Source organism: Aethalodelphis obliquidens, unplaced genomic scaffold (genome assembly GCF_003676395.1).
Source record: "Aethalodelphis obliquidens isolate GAN/ISIS:26980383/991018 unplaced genomic scaffold, ASM367639v1 scaffold19, whole genome shotgun sequence".
In the NCBI taxonomy this organism is placed as follows: Eukaryota; Metazoa; Chordata; class Mammalia; order Artiodactyla; family Delphinidae; genus Aethalodelphis; species Aethalodelphis obliquidens.
In genome coordinates, this window is record NW_020837963.1 from 6369053 (window position 1) to 6390001 (window position 20949).

Below are 20949 nucleotides of genomic sequence, written 5' to 3' on the forward strand. Positions count from 1 at the left end.
TGTCGTCACATAGCTTTGAACTCTATCTCCCCCCAAAAGAGTCACATAGCTTTGGACTCTATCTCCCCGCAAAAGAGAAAACGTCCAAATATCTTTTGGGAAAAAGGGGAATCTTTTATCTAGGCCTCCTCACCCCCATGAAGACGGCCCTCCTGACTCAGCGGACCTTCATAGCATCAAATGGTTTTGGTGGGACACTGATGTGCTGACACAGGATGGCAGCAGTGGGGAGGAACACAGCAGAGACGGCGGTAGATGGGGGAGGACTGTCACAACAGTATTCAGCAGAGGCAAGGAAGAAGGAAAACATGAAGAGGCCACTGTATCCAATACTGGGGACCTGGGCTACCAGGTCAGAATATTCCCAGATCTGTGGTTTTAGGGGCACCTTTGAAATTCTTCCCTCAGCAGTGGACAATGGGTTCTCGGGGAGAGGCATGAATGCTGACTGTGTGAGTGGCTTCCAAGAACTCTGTGATCTGCCACGCGAGGCTGGACACTCAAGCAGTCTTAGTGCCAGCAGAAGGGACTCCAGACAAGAAGGCCAAGGACATCTGGATGGCTTTACCTCCATGATGGGACTGGACGCCAGGACCTTCTCTTCGATGTTGGTGTCACTGGCCGAGCCACTAACCGTGGCGAAATAGCGCATGGCGTACTTGGCCGACACGGTCTTGCCGGCTCCAGACTCCCCGCTGACTATGATGGACTGGTTCTTCTCGTCTCTGCAAAGGAAAAAGCCTTGGTCAGTCGCTGGCCGTGGAAGGGCATGGTCGCCTTCCAATGACACTGTCGCCATCCAGTGACACTGTTGACAAGGGCCCGAACCCAATCAGAAGCATCCCTCCCTCGTTTAGGAGTAAACGTGAGGGGCAGCGTAAAAACAGCCCACCTTCCTTCATACGCTTGCGTGCACAAGATCTGAAAGTGGGAGAAAGAAGCTCTGAGAAGGGCTTACAAATCCTATTTTATGACCTGAGGGAATGGGGATGTAGCCGTCGGGTCACTCTCCCAAGTTCTCTCTGGAGGCAGTATCCCATAGACCACTCCCTTCCAAAGACATCCCCTGAGAACTTACAGAAATATACACTTTCAGTTACATAATCTCGCCTTTCTGTTACATGCCCATCTTGTGCCACTTTCTTCAAGAGCAAGGTTCTTTTCTTCTCCTCTTGTATTTGAGCCTAGCATGCCAGCAGACACAGTTCTGAACATTTTTGTTCATGTAGATCTACCACAAAGGGCATGCTACTAGCCACCAGGCTAATCTTGCCTCAAGCTTCCCAGAAATTAGATAAACAGCTATGGATTGCAATAAGAGGGAGTTCAATCAGACTACATGGGAGGCAGAGAGCAGATACTCTACATCAGATAAAATGTATCTGTATGTATCCCTTTGAGACAGGTATGAGACAGACAAGTAATGGAAAACGTAGCCTATCTGGTCTCCAAGGAACACGGATGTTCAAGCAGGGAGTAAGAACAAACATCTGCGCCACGAGTTTGGGAAACGAATTGCTTGTAAGAGCTATACTCAGCCATCTACCTCCAGCCACAAATCCACTGCCAGGAGGAGGGCAGGCACTTTGCTTTCAAACTGCATACCTTTAACAGTGCCTGGCATAGAGAATACACCCGAGATAAAATATTATGTTGGAGGAGAAGCCAACTTAGGGATCAACCAGCCCTCTTCCTTTCCAGGTGAAGAAACCGAGGCGCGTGAAGTCAGGTTTAGAACACAGGTCTCCTGGCACCAGCCCAGTACTCCTAACACCAGCTCCTGTGGCTTCCTGGGCAGGGCTGGCTACAGAAAGAACGGCCTGCCCCACCTCGGCAATTATCAGCACAGGTAGATTGTACCTGATCAGCACAGGTGAATGAATGTTGGCCCTGCTTCTGGGCCAACAGCTGAGAAGCTGAAAAAGTGGTGTGATGACACTGATGTTAACTGGAGGTGAACTAGAAAGACAGACAAAAACCGGCTTGAAAGGGGGGCCCCGGGGGAGAGTCAGGTGTGGTAGCCGGGCTGAAGAAACCTTAACCTTCAGCTGCTCTTCAAGGTCAGCGAAGAGCTGAGCAGTCTCCGCTCACACACCATCACTAAGTGGGGAGGGACTTGAGTGAACACAGATGGCGAGTAGATGCTATTGAGATGAAGCTGAAAAAACCTCATCTTTCAAACTGGCTATAAAACCAATTACCTGAAGAGCTACATAGAATCTCACCTAGTATTTGGAGGATGGAACAAGAAGTGGCTTCCGGAGAGCCCTTGTAGTTCCAGGATACCACTGTCATGAGAGTGTTTCTCCTCTCCTTGGTTCTGTGAAATCTTCATACTGAAAGGGCGCCTCTGAAGAAGCCTGTGGATCCTCATCTGTTGTTTAAATTTTATATGACATCCACTGGACCCTGGGGACCAGGACAGGTGTCACCCCTCCTCTTCTCAATACCATCAAAATCAACTCCTTAGAGAACTGCTCAGAAGCACAACCATCCCAAGGGACTAGGCGTCTAACAAGCTGGGCTTTAGACCTATGAAAGAGAACCAAGTTTGATGCCACCTTTAAAACTACCTGAATCTGCAACAAGGAGAACTGAATTGCAGGAGCCATACCCAAAAGTTTGGAGTTTTGCTCAAAGTCTGTATGTTTAACCTAAAAAGGATGAGCACAGGTTGTGTCTAAGACTTAGTCCTCCACAGAGAACCACATCGAATGCGGAGGTATATACTGTCCAAATAACTTAATAAGGATCCCCGGGAGCAATATGTGGATGCCAGGAGAGAATTAATCAGATTGGTGGGGGGCTGGGGGTCGTGAGTGCTGCCAGGCTCCCTGCGGCAACACAGCACACAGAGGGAACTGAACTGCGAAGAGACCCAGATAACATACTACATCTGACACAAAAAAGGTGGCAGGCTTCCCTGGTGGCGCAGTGGTTGAGAGTCTGCCTGCCAATGCAGGGGACGTGGGTTCGTGCCCCGGTCCAGGAGGATCCCACATGCCGCGGAGCGGCTGGGCCCGTGAGCCATGGCCGCTGAGCCTGCGCATCCGGAGCCTGTGCTCTGCAACGGGAGAGGCCACAACAGTGAGAGGTCCGCGTACCGCAAAAAAAAAAAAAAAAAGGTGGCACAGACCAGTGACACCTGTCACTTTTCACTTGCTGTGTCAAGATGGGCATTGCCCTGCGCATCACTGGGAAATGACTGAAAAGTCACATAATGCTCAGGAAAGAGAATGACCCACACAAGAGGCAGAAAACTTTGAGGGCCAAGCAGGCTATTCCAAGTGTAAGTGGCCAGAAAGGCGAAAAGGCAGGGCTACTTCACGTGACAACAAAGTGTCAGGACCTCACAAAAAGAGGGAATCAAAGGCAGGGAAACAAAAAACTGGCAGGACATGGAAGCTAACTTTGGTGTTTTGATGAAAACGCATATATGTGGCCAAACTATTATCAGAGCTTATAAACATCCCCAAGTGTTTCAAATCTTTACACTTGAGGCTCTTGGGCATGAGGGAGTCTGGGCAACGACCATTAGTGCTAACGCCCAGCTAATTTGGTGGATAGTCAAACTGATGCCGATAAGACTAAAGTTAGGGAAATTCAACTCTTCTTAGACCAACAAGGACCGTTCAACAACTTCCCTTACTGAGACCAACTTAAAATATTTTTAAAAATGGATGATTTTTCTTTAGTTCTACTGCACTTCTGCACACCCTACCTCCTCCCACTCTTAGTCTACTACGTGGCTGGGTGCACATTACATATCTGTACACTATTTGTAACGGGATGAGGTGCAACAGCATCCTCAGTCTGTTCTACCCACATTAGCTTTGCTTCCAACTCAACTAGAGAACACGAGACCAGAATACGGGCAGTAAAAACAAACTTGATTTTGAACCTCACGTGCACTGGTTAGCTGTCTGACTTCAAGCAAGGTAGTTGACTTCCTGACCCTCAGATTATCTCAGTCCAGTCTCTTATGACTTTGATCCCCAACCATGCTCATGCTCTTCTAGGTGGTCACCTTGACTTAGGGTCCTAGGTCTCTAATTCATCCTAACATTCCTGCCAGATTAAATGTCTGAAGCACAGCTCTAATCATGCTCTCCCCGCTCAAAAAAAGTTAACTACTCATTGCTTACCGAATCAAGTCCAAACTCCTTAGTTGAACTCCTCCGCAATGCACATCCCAACGCTAAAACCCTTGACGAGCGTCGGCATATTATGGTGCTAAGAACAGAACACCAGGCTTTTGGTCTGAGGCTCTTGTCTGAGTCCTGGTTCAGCCATCGGCAGGCTCTTTGTAAGCCTTAACCACATGACAGAGGATACCCCCATCTTACAGATTTGCTGCAAGATTATATGAAACGATCTCTACGCTTTGCATAAGATGAGGGTATTATAGTCCAGACAAAATGAGCTACGCGCCAGTCTCTGAAACTGCACACTTTCCCGGCGCTGCCATTTATGGTTTTCCCCCACCTGAAATCGCCTTCAACATACACCCTTCTGCTGAAGTCCAACCTGTCTCAGGCAGCCCGGCAGGCCATGATTTCTCTGCCTTCTGAAGTCTCACGTCATCTGCTTTGTGCCACTTGTGAGGCATTGTCACCTCTCATCCCATATTGATGTCAGGCCCTGTGTGGTCACTTTACTTGCTGTGTGACCTTGGGTCACTTCTTTTCTCTGGGTCTCTGTCTTTGCATCTTGTAAAGTACAAGGTTGTGACATGGACTCCCCCAGTGATTTAATCTGTCTCTGACATTCGATGATTCTGTGATCAAAATTGTAACAGAAGTGTGGGTGGGGGAAAGCTCTCCGTTTCAAACTTCCATTACTTAGGGCTGGTCGTGGGGGAGACATTTATGAGTGTGGAATTCTACCCAGTGTCCTTCAGAAACACAGCCAAGGTATGGCTCCATCCATTTGGCCGAGTTACAGATATGACTTAGTTTTCAGTCAGTCCTTTTCTCCTGAGCCCAGTGAGGTTCCCTTTACAGGCATTCCTTGGAGATATTGCAGGTTCGTTTCCAGACCACCACAATAAGGCAAATATCCCAATAAAGAGAATATCCCAATAAAGCATCACATGAAGTTTTTGGTTTCCCAGTACATGTAAGTTATGTTTACACTATACTGTAGTCTATTAAGTGCACAATAGCACTATGTCTATAAAAAAACAATGTACATACCTTCATTTAAAAACACTTTATTGCAAAAAAAAAAAAAGTGCTAACCACCGTCTGAGCCTTCGGCCAGCTGTAATCTTTTTGCTCGGGCGGGGGCGTCCTGCTGCTGACTGAGCAGAGTGGTGGTGCTGAAGCCTGGGACGGCTGGGACCGTTTCTTAAAACGAGACCACAGTGCAGTTTGCTGCAGCGACTGACTCCTCCTTTCACTTGAACACTTAGAGCCACTGTAGGGTTATTAACTGGCCTAAGTTCAATATTGTGTCTCGGGAAATAGGGAGGCCCGAGGAGACGGGGAGAGATGCGGCAAGGGCCGGTTGGAGGAACAGGCAAAACACACAAAACATTTATCAATTAACTTCACCCTCTTACGTGGGTGTGGTTCGTAGCACCCCAAAATAATTACAATGGTCACATCAAAGATCATTGATCGCAGATCACGGTAACAAATAGAATAATTGTGGAAAAGTTTGAAATACTTCAAGAATTACCAAAATGTGACACAGAGACTTGAAGTGAGTAAAAATGGTGCCGATAGACTTGCTTGACACAGGGTTGCCATGAACCTTCAGTTTGTAAAAAAAAAGAAAAAAGGCATTATCTGTGAAGCACAATACAGCAAAGGGCAATAAAACAAGGTCTGCCTGTATTTAGAAAAATTAACCCATGGCCATGGCATTTCATGCCGTGAAATACCAGCCGTTACTTAGGCCCAGGCTGTCTTCAGGAAGGCAGCACCACCCTAAGCAGGAAAAGCCCCTTGAAGGCCTCTGCGTCAGGCAAGAGCACAGGATTCCCGGTCAGGTACCAGCCACTCTCCAGCTTCCAACACGTGCACCACAGACTTTCCCTGGTTCACACTGGAATCCCTGTCTTTGACATCTGAGAGGCAGGATTTAATCGCTGCTAAGCCACCTGCTCTTCTGGTAAAAGTTTCCCACCAAATCACTGCAGCACTTGAAGCTCCCTGAGCAAGGCCAACCTCTCTCCCCGTCCCCATTTTTGGAGAGTGGAAAAGGAGGCTGTCCAGGCACCTGAGGTCCACACTGCAGAGGACTGATCAGCCAGGGAGACACTGCGGGAACTGCGGGGACACCCCGCTGAAGGGTTGCCTTGTTCAGGTTTCCTGCATCACCCGTGGCCTCCCCATCAGCAATGTGCACACAGAACCATCAGGAAAGCACTGCTTCAGCCGATTCTGACTGAGAGAAGCCCTGGCTGTGACAAAGAGGCCAGGCCCTCCACCTGCGGACGGGTGCGGCACCACCATCCTCCCACCTGGAACCCCCTGTTCTAACTGCCACAGTGCGTCCACACATCAGTCACTGAACTGAGAGCTCCCGGAGGGCGGGCACTTGCTTCAACCTTGAACCTGCAGGGCTCCTGGGGCCGAAGCCTCACCGTCACTTCCCGTGCCCCGATCCAGGCCTTCTCTGTGTAAGTGGCACCAGCCTCCACTCACCCACTTCAGCCAGAAACCTGGAGTCACTGTGGATTCCTCCCTTTCCCTCCAGACAGCATGCCCTATTGAATTCACCTCCCAGTACAGACCGCTCTCGTCTCTGGACCTCCTTGTGCCAGCCATCATCTCTGACAAGCATTGCAATAGCAGCTTTCTAATCCTCACTGTCATCCTGCTGTAAGGCAACCTTTTTTTTTTTTTTGCGGTACGCGGGCCTCTCACTGTTGTGGCCTCTCCTGCTGCAGAGCACAGGCTCCGGACGCGCAGGCTCAGCGGCCATGGCTCACGGGCCCAGCCGCTCCGCGGCATGTGGGATCTTCCCGGACTGGGGCACGAACCCGTGTCCCCTGCATCGGCAGGAGGACCCTCAACCACTGCGCCACCAGGGAAGCCCTGTAAGGCAACCTTTTCATATGACCTTTTGTCGTGAATATTGGATCAAACCTCTCCCCCTGCTTTAAGCCGTCCAATGGCACCCCTCTGCCTCCAAGCTCCCAGCTCTGGGATCATGTTCGATACCCCCCGTGAAGCAGCACCTCTCTTTCCAGCTTTATCACGCGCCACTCTTCTCTTTGTTCATGACGCTCAAGCCACACAGGGCTTGTTTCTTTATTCCTTCCTACTTCACAGCTGTCTGAAGCTATTCCAGTTCAAACTTATTTTCCCTTCTTTGACCTCACAACTCTTAATGCCTGGTACTCAATCATACTCTGATGGCGGCTCATGCCTTACTACTTTTCATGGTAATTCATGACCACCACCTACTCACATCATGCTTGAATGGTGTACAAAACTCTTGGCCATGTTATCTCTCGCTTAGGACTCACGAGACTATTGGTGCCAGAACTTCTCATTTTAAAGAGGATAAAACTGAAGTTTGGAAAGGCCGAGTGATCTTCCCAGAGTTCTCAGCTAGTAAGACACCAAGTGCACATTTGAACACAGGCTTCCTCACCCCTGTACAATTTCCCACTGGGTTATGCTGTGACATCTCTGTATCACCACTACAGCCCCTTCATGTGTAATCAAGCATCCATTAGTGAAGCCCCCTAACAGATCTAGCCTCGGTTAGGACATTAGACATAAAGCAGGTGTTCTGTGTCCTCAGTGCTGGCTGGCGTAGCATCACCTCCTCAGCTGAAACATCACTTCTTCAGAAGCCCTCCCCTGACCACCCTACTTTCATAGCATTCAGCATACAATTTACTAATACTTTACTGATCTACTTAGTAGTCCTTCTACCGTTGCCTTCCCCACTAGATGGTAAGTTCCATGATGGCCAATCTCAGATGCAGGGCTTGGATGGGCAGGCCAGCACCTGGATTGTGTCAAGAAAAGAGCCCTAGTAAGGGCTGTCATGTATGGTGGTCTATACAGGCTGAGGCCAGGGTCTGGTGCCCCCTAGAGATGTGCAACTTACCGCCTGCAAACCAAACTTGGTGGTTCCTGCCCTGAGTTCAGTTTCCCCAGCTCGCTCATGGGAAGGGGGCTGACAGCAGGGGCCTCAATCCTCAGGCAGGTGCGACTCTCTTTCCCTGGATTGGGCACTCCCTGAGAGAGGTGAAGAGGTGGGAACAAAACCCGGACACACAGTGGAGGTGCGAAACAGGAGGGAGGGAAAGTCTGGCTCAGACGCAGTAGGAAGGATGCCCTGTCTCTGAACACATCATTAAGTCCCTCCATCGTTTCTTCCTCCAGTAACAAATCATCTGAAAATTTAGGTGCGTCAGTAGAATATATTCTATTCACTAATGGGATAATCAATCTACTGTCTCTTGCCTGTCTATATCTGTCTAGTCTCTAATGATATTTTCAACACCATCATCACAATGCAGGCCATCTACTATGGTTAAAAAAGAAAAAGAACTGCACCAGAGAATGGGGATACAAAGAATTTTTAATCAAGAATTTCTGTTGAACAAAGATATTTGTGTCAGTACCAGGGACAGAGTTAATAACTGGGAGACAGACTAAGAAAACAATGGAAATGAACCTTAGAAGCAATGCCAGCTAAAAAAAAATGACAGTACTATATACGGTATGACACTCTTAGAAACTCAACAAGAAAAAAGAAACAGGATGCTTAGGGATACAAACACAACTATATTAATACAAAATGATATCAAAACCCCATCAGAATGGGGGAAGTCATGTAACGCCAGGTAGAAGGCAGAATCAGACTGGCGGAAATAAAACTGGGTTCTGTGGGGAGGGAAAAGTAAGATCTGGGGACAGAGATAGGTAAGGATGGAGGTAAAGTTAGGTGAGAAGGATACAGAAAATTACAGTGAGGCAGTTGTGGGCTCAAAACAGAGCCATACAGTTACAGTGAGTCTAAAGTTAAAGATTTCCTCTCCAGGTTGGGGCACTAGAAAGAACAGTTCTGCTGTGAGAAGGGGCTGGGCAAGAAAGCTCCAAGCTAGAGATTCTATGAAGCCTGCCAACAAGAGAGCCTGGCTCAAAGTGGGAAGGAGGACATATGTCCTGGCCAGCTAGAGGGAGGGCACCTATGTGAGGGGTCCTCCAGGCTCACGGCCCAAGCAGGCCCTGGGCTCTAGGTGTGAGGGAGGCAGACAAGCATCTCTGAGCACCTCTGCCATCAGGCACTAATGTCCTACACTGCCACCCTCCCAGGGAGCGTTGTGTGCTCACAGCCCAGAACTCAAGCCATTCAAGAAGGCGGCCATAAATATTCATGGAAAACTGCTTAACGGGTAGTGAACAGTCAGAGTCCTAAGTGTCTACTAAGATGAAATTGAACCTTCTTACAGTGCAGGAGCTAAGTACTTAGTGCATTTCATACCCAAGTATCATTTTTCCTTTTCAATATCAATTTCACAGTGGCCTTCCGAGTGTTAAGTTCTGTTTATAAACCTCCTAGGTGTAGTGTGATACAGGTAGTAGCAAAATGAATCCATCTCCTTCCACTTACTCACTGTTCCCAGGAGAGGCTGTCTCCTCTCAGATGTGAACGCACCACAGAAAGAACCTCTGGGAACTCAGTCAAGCCCACCCCTCACTGGAAGATAAGCAGGGCAGAGCGAGACAAACTGGGTGGGGGGCTCCTGGGTGTGAACGGGGATGTGCCAACTTCTCCTCTTTTAAACGAAAGGGCTGGAAGATGATCCTTAAGACCTCCTGCTATTCCTGAACTCTGATTCTAGATCCAGGTTATAGCTGAGCTGTGCGATACTCCACATCAACTGCAGCTACCCGCTAATTTTGAAGATACACCTTGAAACTCAGAAATCTGTGGGTTTAGATGAAGGTGAGCAACAGAGGCAAATGTTTCCTGTGATTTTAAACTTTACAGAATTATTTTGTTTAATGTTATAATTAGCTGGGGGTAAACTATGATATACACATATTTGTACCCTACAGAACCAAATAAACGCTTTTCAAGCTCTATTGCATTGGGTGCTGGAAACTATTTTGCAGTGAAGGAACACATTCAAGCAATACTCAGGTAAAAAAGGCTTCTCGTTGGTCAGTAGTCCAGCTAGTTAGTATCTGAAGCCAGGTGCATCTGAGCACCTCAGTCTAAAGCTCATCCTCTTTCTCTACACTGCACTCTCTCTGCCAAGCTACCAGTAAGATACAAGGTCTTTTACGATTTCTCGTATAAATACTGCCTCATCCATTCATCTTTTAAATATTAGGGCATCCCTGCAAGTCAATTTCAGCATCTCCTCTCATTTCTCCAGGTTGCCTCTAACGTGATCTCAGCTTTCCTCATGACTACAACTGCCACCCAAAAGCTGTCCACACTCAGATATACCTCCCCAACCCAGCTGTCTCCCAAGAGCCAAGCACATCCGCACAACTGCCCTCTGGACAATGATACTCATCCTTTCTCTCCGGGATTCTTCCACAGCATCATAGCTGGTCCCCCTGTGCCTATTTTAGCCCCTACTCAATCCATTCTCCTCATTGCCATTGGAAAGATACTTCCAAAACACTCATTTGACTGTATGTACGTCCCGCTAAGCACCCTCTCATGAGACACTGTGGCCTGTGGGATGCCTTTAGCGTCTTCAGCATTCCAGGCCCTTGGTGATCTATTCCAAGAGGCCATTCCAGGCAGAGGTGTCAGGCTGTGCAAAGGGTGGGAAAGCACAAGCAGTGCTCAGGGAAGAGGGTGAAGTTTAGGGCACTAAGACCCCAACAGGCAAGTCACGGCCTCTGGCAACAATTTGACTGCAAAGAACCATCATTTGTTCATCAGCCCTGGCTGTATATTAGAAACACCTGTGGAACTTACGAAACTCCCCCTCCTGGATTCCACAGCAGACCAACTGGATCACAGTCTCTGGAGGTGGGGCCCAGATATTTTTTTTTTTTTTAATTCCACAAGTGATTCTGATGTTCTGCTACAACATTAGTTCTGCTATAACATTAGTTCTGCTAGGGTTAAGAACCACCGCTCAACAGCTTAATTAAATGGGTCACTATATAAATATGTTCAGGTACTCGTTGAAATTCAAATACCTTGTGAATTATTCATGGTTGATATCAGCCTAATACCATGTAACACTGAACGTAAAACAACGATTAGCTACACAGAGGCTCAAGGGCTACACAGTCCTTAATGTGTGAATTTATTAACCATTTTTCCTGGCTGCAAACAATAGGAGCCTTTACATTTAAGTCTACACTCCAGCTAATGGCTTATGATAAATCACCTAGAAATCAAAGCAGAGTCTCCTCATTAACTGGATTTACATTGTTGATGCCCACAGAGTTGAAATAATAGTGGAGACTGGTTAGAAGCACGCAGATGCACACACACTACAAGGGGTGTGCTGCTGCCTGCTAATGCCTATAGCTGGGGAAAGGAGACAGCTCTGCCCTATTCCTGCTTCAGGTGTTCTTTACCTGGGGCCCACACATTCCCAACAGGTCCATGAACACAATTCAGGGGGACCTGTGAACTTAAATGGAATAAAAAAAGCACATCTTTATTTAGTTTTTACTAAATTTTAACAACTTTAACATTTTCTTCAGTTAAGAATATAGCCAAAAATTATACAAGTGAATTTATAAAACAGAAACAGACTCACAGAAGACAAACTTATGGTTACCAAAGGGGAAAGCAGGGGGAGGGATAAATTAGGAGTTTGGGATTAACAGATACACACTACTATATATAAAATAGATAAACAACAAGGTCCTACTGTATGGTACAGGGAACTATATTCAATACCTTGTAATAACCTATAATGGTAAAGAATCTGAAAAAGAGAATTATATATATATAAAATGGAATCACTTTGCTGTACACCAGAAACTAACACAACATTGTAAATCAACTATACTTCAATTTAAAAAAATAAAGAAAACAAAAGAATATAGTCAAAAACAGAGAGAATAGGAAGAACCTGTGACTCTGACACCATATTACAGTTGCTGCAGATACCATTAAATATTTACACTCACCACTACTTCAAAATGATGGTTATTATTAGATCTGCCACTAATGCATTAACCATGCCTTATATTTATCACAAACTCCTAAAATATTTTGATAATTTCAATATAATCAGTCCTTTGTAATTGTACATATTATATTTGATACATTTAAATGTTTTAAATGGAACAAAAATGGTTAAGAACCCCTGAACCTCTTTTCAAAGTGTTCTTTTCTTTTCTTTTCCTGATTGCAAAATCCTGCCTCTTTACACAGCATTAATGACGACTTTCAAGGAAACCATGCTTACATTTCACCAGTCCTGCTGCATTTTCCAAGAGCCAATCAGAAACACCACTAAGTGTGCTGGTAGAGGTGGGAGGCAGATTTCAGAGACCCCCTAGGGCATGGGGCAAGGCTCTCTCCACTGGAAAACACTGTAGCTTAAGCCATAAAGTTGATATATAAACTTTCAGGCCTTAAAACTGAAGCTTACTGGAAGACTAAATGGCACTCTCACACTGTCTGCATCTTACCGCCCTTAACAGTCCAACACCGCCCTTTGGGAATGCAAGGATTTTGAGATGTACTTTCTAATAAGTTCCTGGGTGATGCGGATGCTGCTGGTCTGGGCACCCTGAGAATCATTATCCCTTTGCTGGTTTGAAATTTCATGATTCTCTTATGTGGCCATGAAATTATATCGCACCTGGGCCTGAAGCTGCATCTGCCTTGGTTATTTTGGGGAGCCTACTCCAGTGTGTAAGGAGCTGGTTCAAAAGGCAGTGTTTGTGGGCCCATCTCCCCGCCTCCAGTTGCCAAAAGGGTCTCACAGGCCTCCGTTCAGAGGCACTCTTCACTGAATTCAGCTCTCTCTGGACCCTTCCTCTCCTGAATGCAGCCAACCCAGCCTCATGGCCCAGAAACCGCTTGTCCAACCTTTCAAGTATGAAACGCTCAGCACCGGGTGGGGATGGGAAAGGAGGAGGACAGGTGCTCAGCACTGGGTAGCGTCAGGAACTGCCAAGCCCTACGGCAGACGGTGGACATACCAGAGTCTGGTGCCGAGAACGCATTCAATATTTCACGATGAAGGAACAGATACTGTAGGTGGAAAAAGAGAATGCGAAAGAGTTTGGCTACGGAAAGGTACTGCTAATTGCCGTCATTTGTGTCAGCTATTTAATATTTATGCCCAAATTATCATGTAGCACAATGATTATGAACATCATTAAACATGTTAGACTAATTCTGCTGTAGGCTTTACTCAGCTACAAAAATAAATGCTCCACCTTCACAGTGTTTTCCCTACACAGCTTAAAAAAATGAGACCACTACTGCCAGGCACAAACCCACAGACCTGAGCCACGAGGAAGCTGACTGCCTTAGGAATCTCACTTATGACCCACTAGCCGTAAACTAGAGCGCCAAAGGCAAGTAAAGTAAGGGGGACCATGCGGGTGTGGGTTTGACTACAACGCACTAGAGCCTAAGCATCAGTTAAGCAGGGCAGTAAAGCCTTTAAGAAAAAGACGTGATAAAGGAACCAGGGAAACTCAGGGCAAAGCAAGTCTCTGCAACTTGCAGATAAAGGCAGTGGAAACTACGGCTCCAAGACACACTGGATAGGGGGGTTGATACAGGATAGAGAAGTCATGCCTTTCTTGAGAGCAAAGGTCAGCGGGGGGCGGTCAGTGGCACAAGTGGGAAGCTAGCAGGAGAAGTTCCAGGGTCGATATCCATGTTCTGCTAACAGATCTATAAGGGAAGAGCTTTTCCATTCTTCGCCCTTCGACGGGGGCTCTAAGCAGGCAAGGAATATGTGTATAGGATTCTTAGACAATACAGAATTGGAGAATAAAGGGCAGCATTTGCTTTTCTATGTAGTTTTCTTGGATATGAAATGCAGTCTCCTATGACAAAGTAGCCAAGATGTTGAATGTGGAGCACTTCAGTTACCTGTTTCCATAATGAGCTCTAGTTTATAACAGAGCTCTTGGCTGTTGTTTACTTTGCTGTGTCTCCGCCCTCACCATCCTCTTTCTTAGTGTAAACACACCCACGCTCCTTCCACTTCCTGCTTTTAGTCACTTCATAGCATCACCCAAAGAGGGTACAGAGTAGAACGTGAGGGAATATGGCACAGGGAAGGGCTTCACTTGACCGGACCAAAGGTTCTCCTCGGCTGCCTCCATCCCAGGTGGCCCAGGGAGCTGCCCCGGCACCAGGTTTGAGGTGGAATTCCCACCACCTTCTGCACTCTCCAGCCTCACCAGGGACCCCATGTCCAGCGGACCACACTGAGACAGACTGACACACAGGACTGTGAAGAGCGGGAGACTAGGAAAACACAGCAGTCAGCGTACAGCAGCCAAGCTGTGAGAAATCTGAGCCGGGGCTGGGGCTGGGGCCAGCAGAGGAATCAGCCCGACCCCATGAGCTTCACCCTCCACCGGCAGAACCGGCACCACAATTACAAGTTGTAAGGAAGCTGCCGTCAGCTCCAAGAAACACAAAACCTTTGTAGGTGCAGTCAAATGGCCCTATTCATGCTCTCCCACATTCAGCCACACTTTCTTTTTACCTCTTTCTCACTGTATTTTTCTTTAGGGGGAATTCTCTCTCAGTCTCCTTCCCCCAGTTTCTTTTCTTTTTAAATGTATTTGTTTATTTATTTATTTTTGGCTGCGTTGGGTCTTTGTTGCCGCGTGTGGGCTTTCTCTAGTTGTGGCAAGCGGGGGCTACTCTTCGTTGCAGTGCCCGGGCTTCTCTCGTTGCAGAGCACGGGCTCTAGGCGTGTGGGCTTCAGTAGTTGTGGCACACGGGCTCAGTAGTTGTGGCTCGGGGGCTCAAGAGCACAGGCTCAGTAGTTGTGGTGCATGGGCTTAGGTGCTCTGTGGCATGTGGGATCTTACCGGCCCAGGGATTGAACCCGTGTCCCCTGCATTGGCAGGAGGATTCTTAACCACTGCACCACGAGCGAAGTCCCTCCTTCCCTCAGTTTCATACTCAAATCTTATCTATCCCTCCAGGACTAATGAAAAGGCCATCTTCCAGGAAACCTGCCCTGAAAATCCAGCTGGAAGTAGGTGCTGCTACTTTCCTCTCCCCCCATGGAGGAAACAGAGGCAAAAAAAGCTGCATGATTTGTTGGAAGCCACCCCAGGTTAAGTTGCAGAGCCCCAGCCGGACATCCAGCCCAGCATTCTTTCTACCACACCAGGTGTTCAACCATACGAGAGGCTGCTTCATAAAACAATCTGTTTCAGACTGAAGGCGTTCAAGCAAACACAGAACCAAACTCATGGCTTAGTAGATAATGTTGGTATTATCTACATGTAACTGCTGGGCTCAGAGCAAACACACAATGAATGGTCGCTCTGGTTATTTACCAAGAGCACGCTCATTCATGGGTCTCTTTAGTACAACGTCCCAAGTCTGTGCATCCTGGGATACCCACTGGGTCCCTAGACAGTTCTGAGTCCTCAAAAGAAAGACTCACTTTAATGGGCTGAAGAAAACCTAATAATGGAAAGCAAGTCAATTATTCATTACGCTGTCAGGAAAACTCGCCAGCTCTCAGAAACGTCTCTAACAAAACAAAAATTGAGAAATGCTACTCCACTCTCTCGGCCCACATAGGCTTTTGATATGGTCTTAGATTTGTCTCATGTGGGAAATCCTCGCTGAAGGTCTAAATGTGCCAGCCCCACTCCTCAGGCTTCTACGGTCAGCCAAGGCATCTTCCCCACCTGCACTCCTTGAGATTTTAAGATGGCAGATGAAACCATTTTAATAGGTGAAGAGACTATAGCTGACCTTTGAGCAACAGGTTTGAACTGCGTGGGAACGCTAACATGCAGAGTTTTTTTCAGTAGTAAATGCACAACTCATGGTAGGTTAAATGGGAGGAGCCGCGGGTGGGGAGGGCCAGCTCTAAGTTACATGCGGACGTTCAAACGCGCAGAGTTGGTGCCCCTAAACCCCATGTTGTTCAAGAGTCAACTGTACACTTATATTGAACTTCTGCAATAGCAGCTTCAGGCCGAAAATCGGCTACCTTCTGGAGAAGATCACTGGATCCTTCTGCTAGAGTGCTGGGTCAGAGAGTAACCAAGATCTTATTCGAACAGTTCCTATTGACTACTCACTCCCTGCCCTCTCTCAAGACCTTTTAATATAGCACAGATATAAATGGCCAAGAGGTAACAAAATAGGAAACCTATGTAACAGGGATAATCAAAATTCACAATAGTCAATATCAGTTCTATCTTACTACATGATCGCATCTAAAACTTCAGTCTACCCTTCTGCTGACAACATGAGGCAGATCAGGTAACACTCCTTCACCCACTTTACAGGCACAATAACGGGTACAAAGCAGAAGTAACTTATCCAAAGCCAGCGTTTCCTTGGCAAAGTCCCACGTTGCTCCTTCCCCCTCCACTGCCAAGCCCAGCAGAGGGTGTGGCACTGAACACTTCCCGCAGGTTAGAGCCCACGTACCCTTCAACAGGGGTGGTGTGTCAACGTGGGCAAGAACCCAAGAATTAGAGTTCAACTTCCGAGTCGGGAATCTTTAACCCTTACTTGAGTGCCTACAAACCTCTCAGCATCAAGAAGGGGAGGGAAAAACCATGATGATTGGCATAGAAGTACATGAGAACAGCTCCCTTGAGGGGCTGACACTCAGGGGGACACCCAGCACACCGAGAACAAAGGGCAGCATTTGTGCTGGAATGTGTGGAAGAGACCGCCACTAGTCTGAAACTTCAGAGAAGGGAAAGATCCAAGAGGGCTGAGACCTTAGAGAAAGACCCCCAGAGAATCTTGTCAAATGTCAATGTTGACAGCCTTAAGGTGGATCTTGACCAAGAGCTGGAAGTTTGCAGCAACAGAAGAGAAGCGCAGAGACAGGAATTAGCTGTGCGATGGGTTCAGGGGACGGGGACTGGAGAGCTGAACCAAAGACAATTTTGAGGGTACAAGGTAATTATGTAAAAACCTTGCCCTCTGAGGGAAAAGAACCTCCGTCAGAATAAACTTCCTTTTTTGTCAAAAATTCAAAACAGCGTCTCCCCACGAGCAAAGGGACTGTTTTAATGCAAACAATTGACTTTGGGGAGATTTTGGGTTCTGAATATTGGCAGGCTTTGGGGGGTTGGGTAACGTAATTAAAGCAATACTCAAATATTCCCAGCACCAGAATTGGCTTGCTGTTTTACTCTTTAAAAAAATACATTCCAGGGCTTCCCTGGTGGCACAGTGGTTGAGAGTCCGCCTGCCGATGCAGGGGACACGGGTTTGTGCCCTGGTCCAGGAGGATCCCACATGCCGCGGAGCGGCTGGGCCCATGAGCCATGGCCGCTGAGCCTGCGCTCCGCAACGGGAGAGGCCACAAAGAGAGGCCCGCGTACCACACACACACAAAAAAAACAAAAATACATTCCAGGATTTCCTTTAGTAATCTTAAATGCTGAAATCTGGCTCTTTTCAGTAATGGTTGTGAGAAGTCCCTCATCAGCTGCACAAATCCCAAATGGTTAAATATTTTTAGTGCTATTTTTAGTGTCCTTTATCAAGATCCACACGCGTTCTAAATTTTAAGTTAAATACTGTACTGGAGCAGCAGGTGTGCCCAGGGAGAGGGAAGCCCAGCTTCCTGGGAGTACGTTACCAGTTATCTTTGAGGGCACATGCAGCCACACCGTGTTCTCTCTCAACTACTAGAGCCCTCCTCCCTGCGCCCCCCGCCATAAGCAAGCACTGTCTCGCCATAAGCAAGCACTGTCTACAGAAGGAAATGCTCCCGTTGGAAGCAGCACATTTTCCTTCTCTGGTCTGAGTGCCATGACTGTGCTCCATCCCATATTCGTCAAAGGCTGATCTGGAGCATATTAACATTCTTGTTGATACCATGGTCACCTCCAGTCCGGGAAGCACTACAGGCTCCACGACTGGGGAGCTTACCTGGCCAACCTGCTCAGCAACCACAACTTGGTGCATTTTGCTGAGCCATGTTCAGGCTTCTTGACTAGTGGAGAAGGGACATAGGGAAAGGGCCAAAGGTGGGAGGCATCAGGCAGTGGGCAAGGCCTTCAGAGCCCAGGAAAGCAAGATCAGAGAGCGGGGCAACCTTGAGCTTGAGATGGGCCCTACTGCCCAGCTGCTGAAATGTTTCTTCTTCAATCCCCTTCTCTTCTTGCTTCATTTCTTTGCTGTCCCTGACTCTCAGTTCCCAGCCCGGGATCTAGTCCTATATGAACTCAAGTCCTAAACGCTTTCTTTTTAAATCCTTGTTTTATATTCAATGAAGCTTAAATTTAAAAATCTAGCTTACGACTTGGAGAAACCCTCTCTTTTAAATAAAAACGTAGATTTATATGCATATTGGTTAGCCTGTGTGATACTGAATTCTTCTCCAGGTGGTGCGTACCTATTGAAATACAAACAAACCTTTCTGGACAGGATTCTTCGCAACATAACATTATTCACAGCTGCCCCCCCTGTCCTCATGCCACCTGTCTCAACCTCATTTTATCAGGTCTAGTATGATAGTATCAAATGATAACACCTAAGAAATGTAGTTCCTGTTCACCTTCTTCTCTAAAATAACATCTCTAAATCTGCTTTCCACCTTTTATTAATTCGGGGGGTGGGGGGGTGGGTAACAGACAGCTTTACTGAGATATAATTCAAATACCATACGATTCTCCCATTTAAAGTGTACAATTCAATGGTTTTTAGTATGTTCACAGAGTTGTGCAAGCATCACCAAAGTAAACTTTAGGATTCTGTCATCACTCCATAAAGAAGCTCCCTGCCCGTTATCAGTCACCTCCCACCAGTCCCCCTAACTCTAGGCATTCACTAATCTACTCTCTGTCTCTACGGGTCTCCCTATTCTGAACTTTCATGGGACTGGGAACCATATATGACCTTTTGACTGGCTTCCTTCATTTAGCATAATGTTTTCAAAGTTCATCCATGTTGCAGCATGTGTCACTCCCTTTTATGGCCACACAATATTCTGCTACATGGATACACCACTTTTATTTATTCATTTTTCGGCTGGAGGACATCTGGGTTGTTGCTACTTTTTGGCCATCATGGGTAAATAGAAATATTCATGTACAGTGTTTAGTGTGGACATGTTTTGATTTTTCTTGGATTATAACAGTAGTTTTGTGGGTTTGTCTGAAGGATAGGCACTGAAAATCCCCTTTACTTGGAGCTGATCAGAATCTAACTGTTGTGTCAAAAGATGAGACATAGCATACTATTGAGGAACAATCCCAATCGCTTTATTCCCCAGTGAGTTATGTTTAGTGACTTTTTTAATCAGCTAAAATGGAGTAAAAATCCCTTAATTCTGAGGTGTTTTATCTGACAAATAAAACAGTACAACTTTTACTTCAAATATTTATCAAATAAAACACTAAAAAAACTGATACCCCTTGCAGTCGACTGATTTGCAGTCTAGTTCCTAAAAAATACCAAAACATTGAATTTTCAATTTTGGAAAATTCAAGTATCTCTTAACAGAGCATTCGATCTGGGGAGTTTAGTATGACTATTTAGGTAGTGCCTTTGTTTTGGTTTTTTGCATCTGACCTCAAATACGAGTTCAAGTGGGCTGCTTTAAGAGTGTTTTCCTTCAGTCACTCACATCCTTTTGCTTGATGATACTTCTACCCTTTTTTTTTTTTTTTTTTTTTTTTTTTGCTGTACGCGGGCCTCTCACTGTTGTGGCCTCTCCCGTTGCGGAGCACAGGTTCCGGACGCGCAGGCTCAGCGGTCATGGCTCACGGGCCCAGCCGCTCTGCGGCATGTGGGATCCTCCCAGACCGGGGCACGAACCCGTGTCCCCTGCATCGGCAGGCGAACTCCCAACCACTGCGCCACCAGGGAAGTCCCGATACTTCTACCCTTTTTAGCCTACCTTCCTTATGCCAGGAAGCACTTTACATTTCCATGTAGCATCTTCCTTTAGAAGTTACATTGATTGAAAACTTATGTCCACACAAAAACCTGCACAAGGATATTTCTAGCAGCTTTATTCATAATTGCCAAAACTTGGAAGCAACCAAGATGTCCTTCAGCACGTGAATGCATAAACTGTAGTACAACCAGAAAATGGAATATTAATCAGCGCTAAAAGGAAATGAACTATCAAGCCATGAAAAGACACGGAGGAAACTTAAATGCATATTACTAAGCGAAGGAAGCCGATCTGAAAAGGCTTCATACTGTATGATTCCAACTCTATGACATTCTGGAAGAGATAAAACTATGGAGATAGTCAGAAGATCAGTGGTTGACAGGGTTGGGAGGGATGAGCAGATGAAGCAGAGAGGTCTACTTAGGACAGTGAACTACTCTATACAACACCATAATGATGGATACATGTTATTATACATTTGTTCAAACCCACAGAGTACACAACACCGAGCATGAACGCCAAGTGTGAACCTTAAAGTAAACTATGAACTTTGACTATGTAGTTATGACAAGTCAATATAGGTTCATCAGTTGTAACAAATGGACCACTCTGGTGGGTGATGTGGATAAAGAGGGAGGCCATACATGTGTGGGGACAGAGGATATATGGGAAATCTCTGTACCTACCTTTCAATCTTGTTGTGAAACTAAAATTGTTCTTTAAAAGAGTCTTAAAAATAAAAGACGTTAATATTTTAATTTCTTAGATTGTTCATTCCTTGTACAGTTTAGAACTCATTTCTTTGAGAAAAGTCTCACATTCATCATATGACTCAATCTGATATCCACCTTGGTCAAGCACAAGGAACGGTGGGCCTGAGGTCATCCTTAGTTCATATCAACACACACACACACACACACACACACACACACACACACACACACACA

At 46.5% G+C, this 20949-nt stretch overlaps 1 protein-coding gene across 4 annotated transcripts in view; it reads right to left on the reverse strand.

The window, feature by feature from the left end:
* Positions 1-20949, reverse strand: part of MYO5B (myosin VB) — a 385273-nt gene that overhangs the window by 166009 nt on the left and 198315 nt on the right. For all 4 annotated transcript variants that reach the window (XM_027118483.1, XM_027118480.1, XM_027118481.1 and 1 more), the window contains one exon: positions 569-725. In XM_027118483.1, the coding sequence (XP_026974284.1) occupies positions 569-725 (157 nt within the window). The remainder of the gene's footprint in view (positions 1-568; positions 726-20949) is intronic.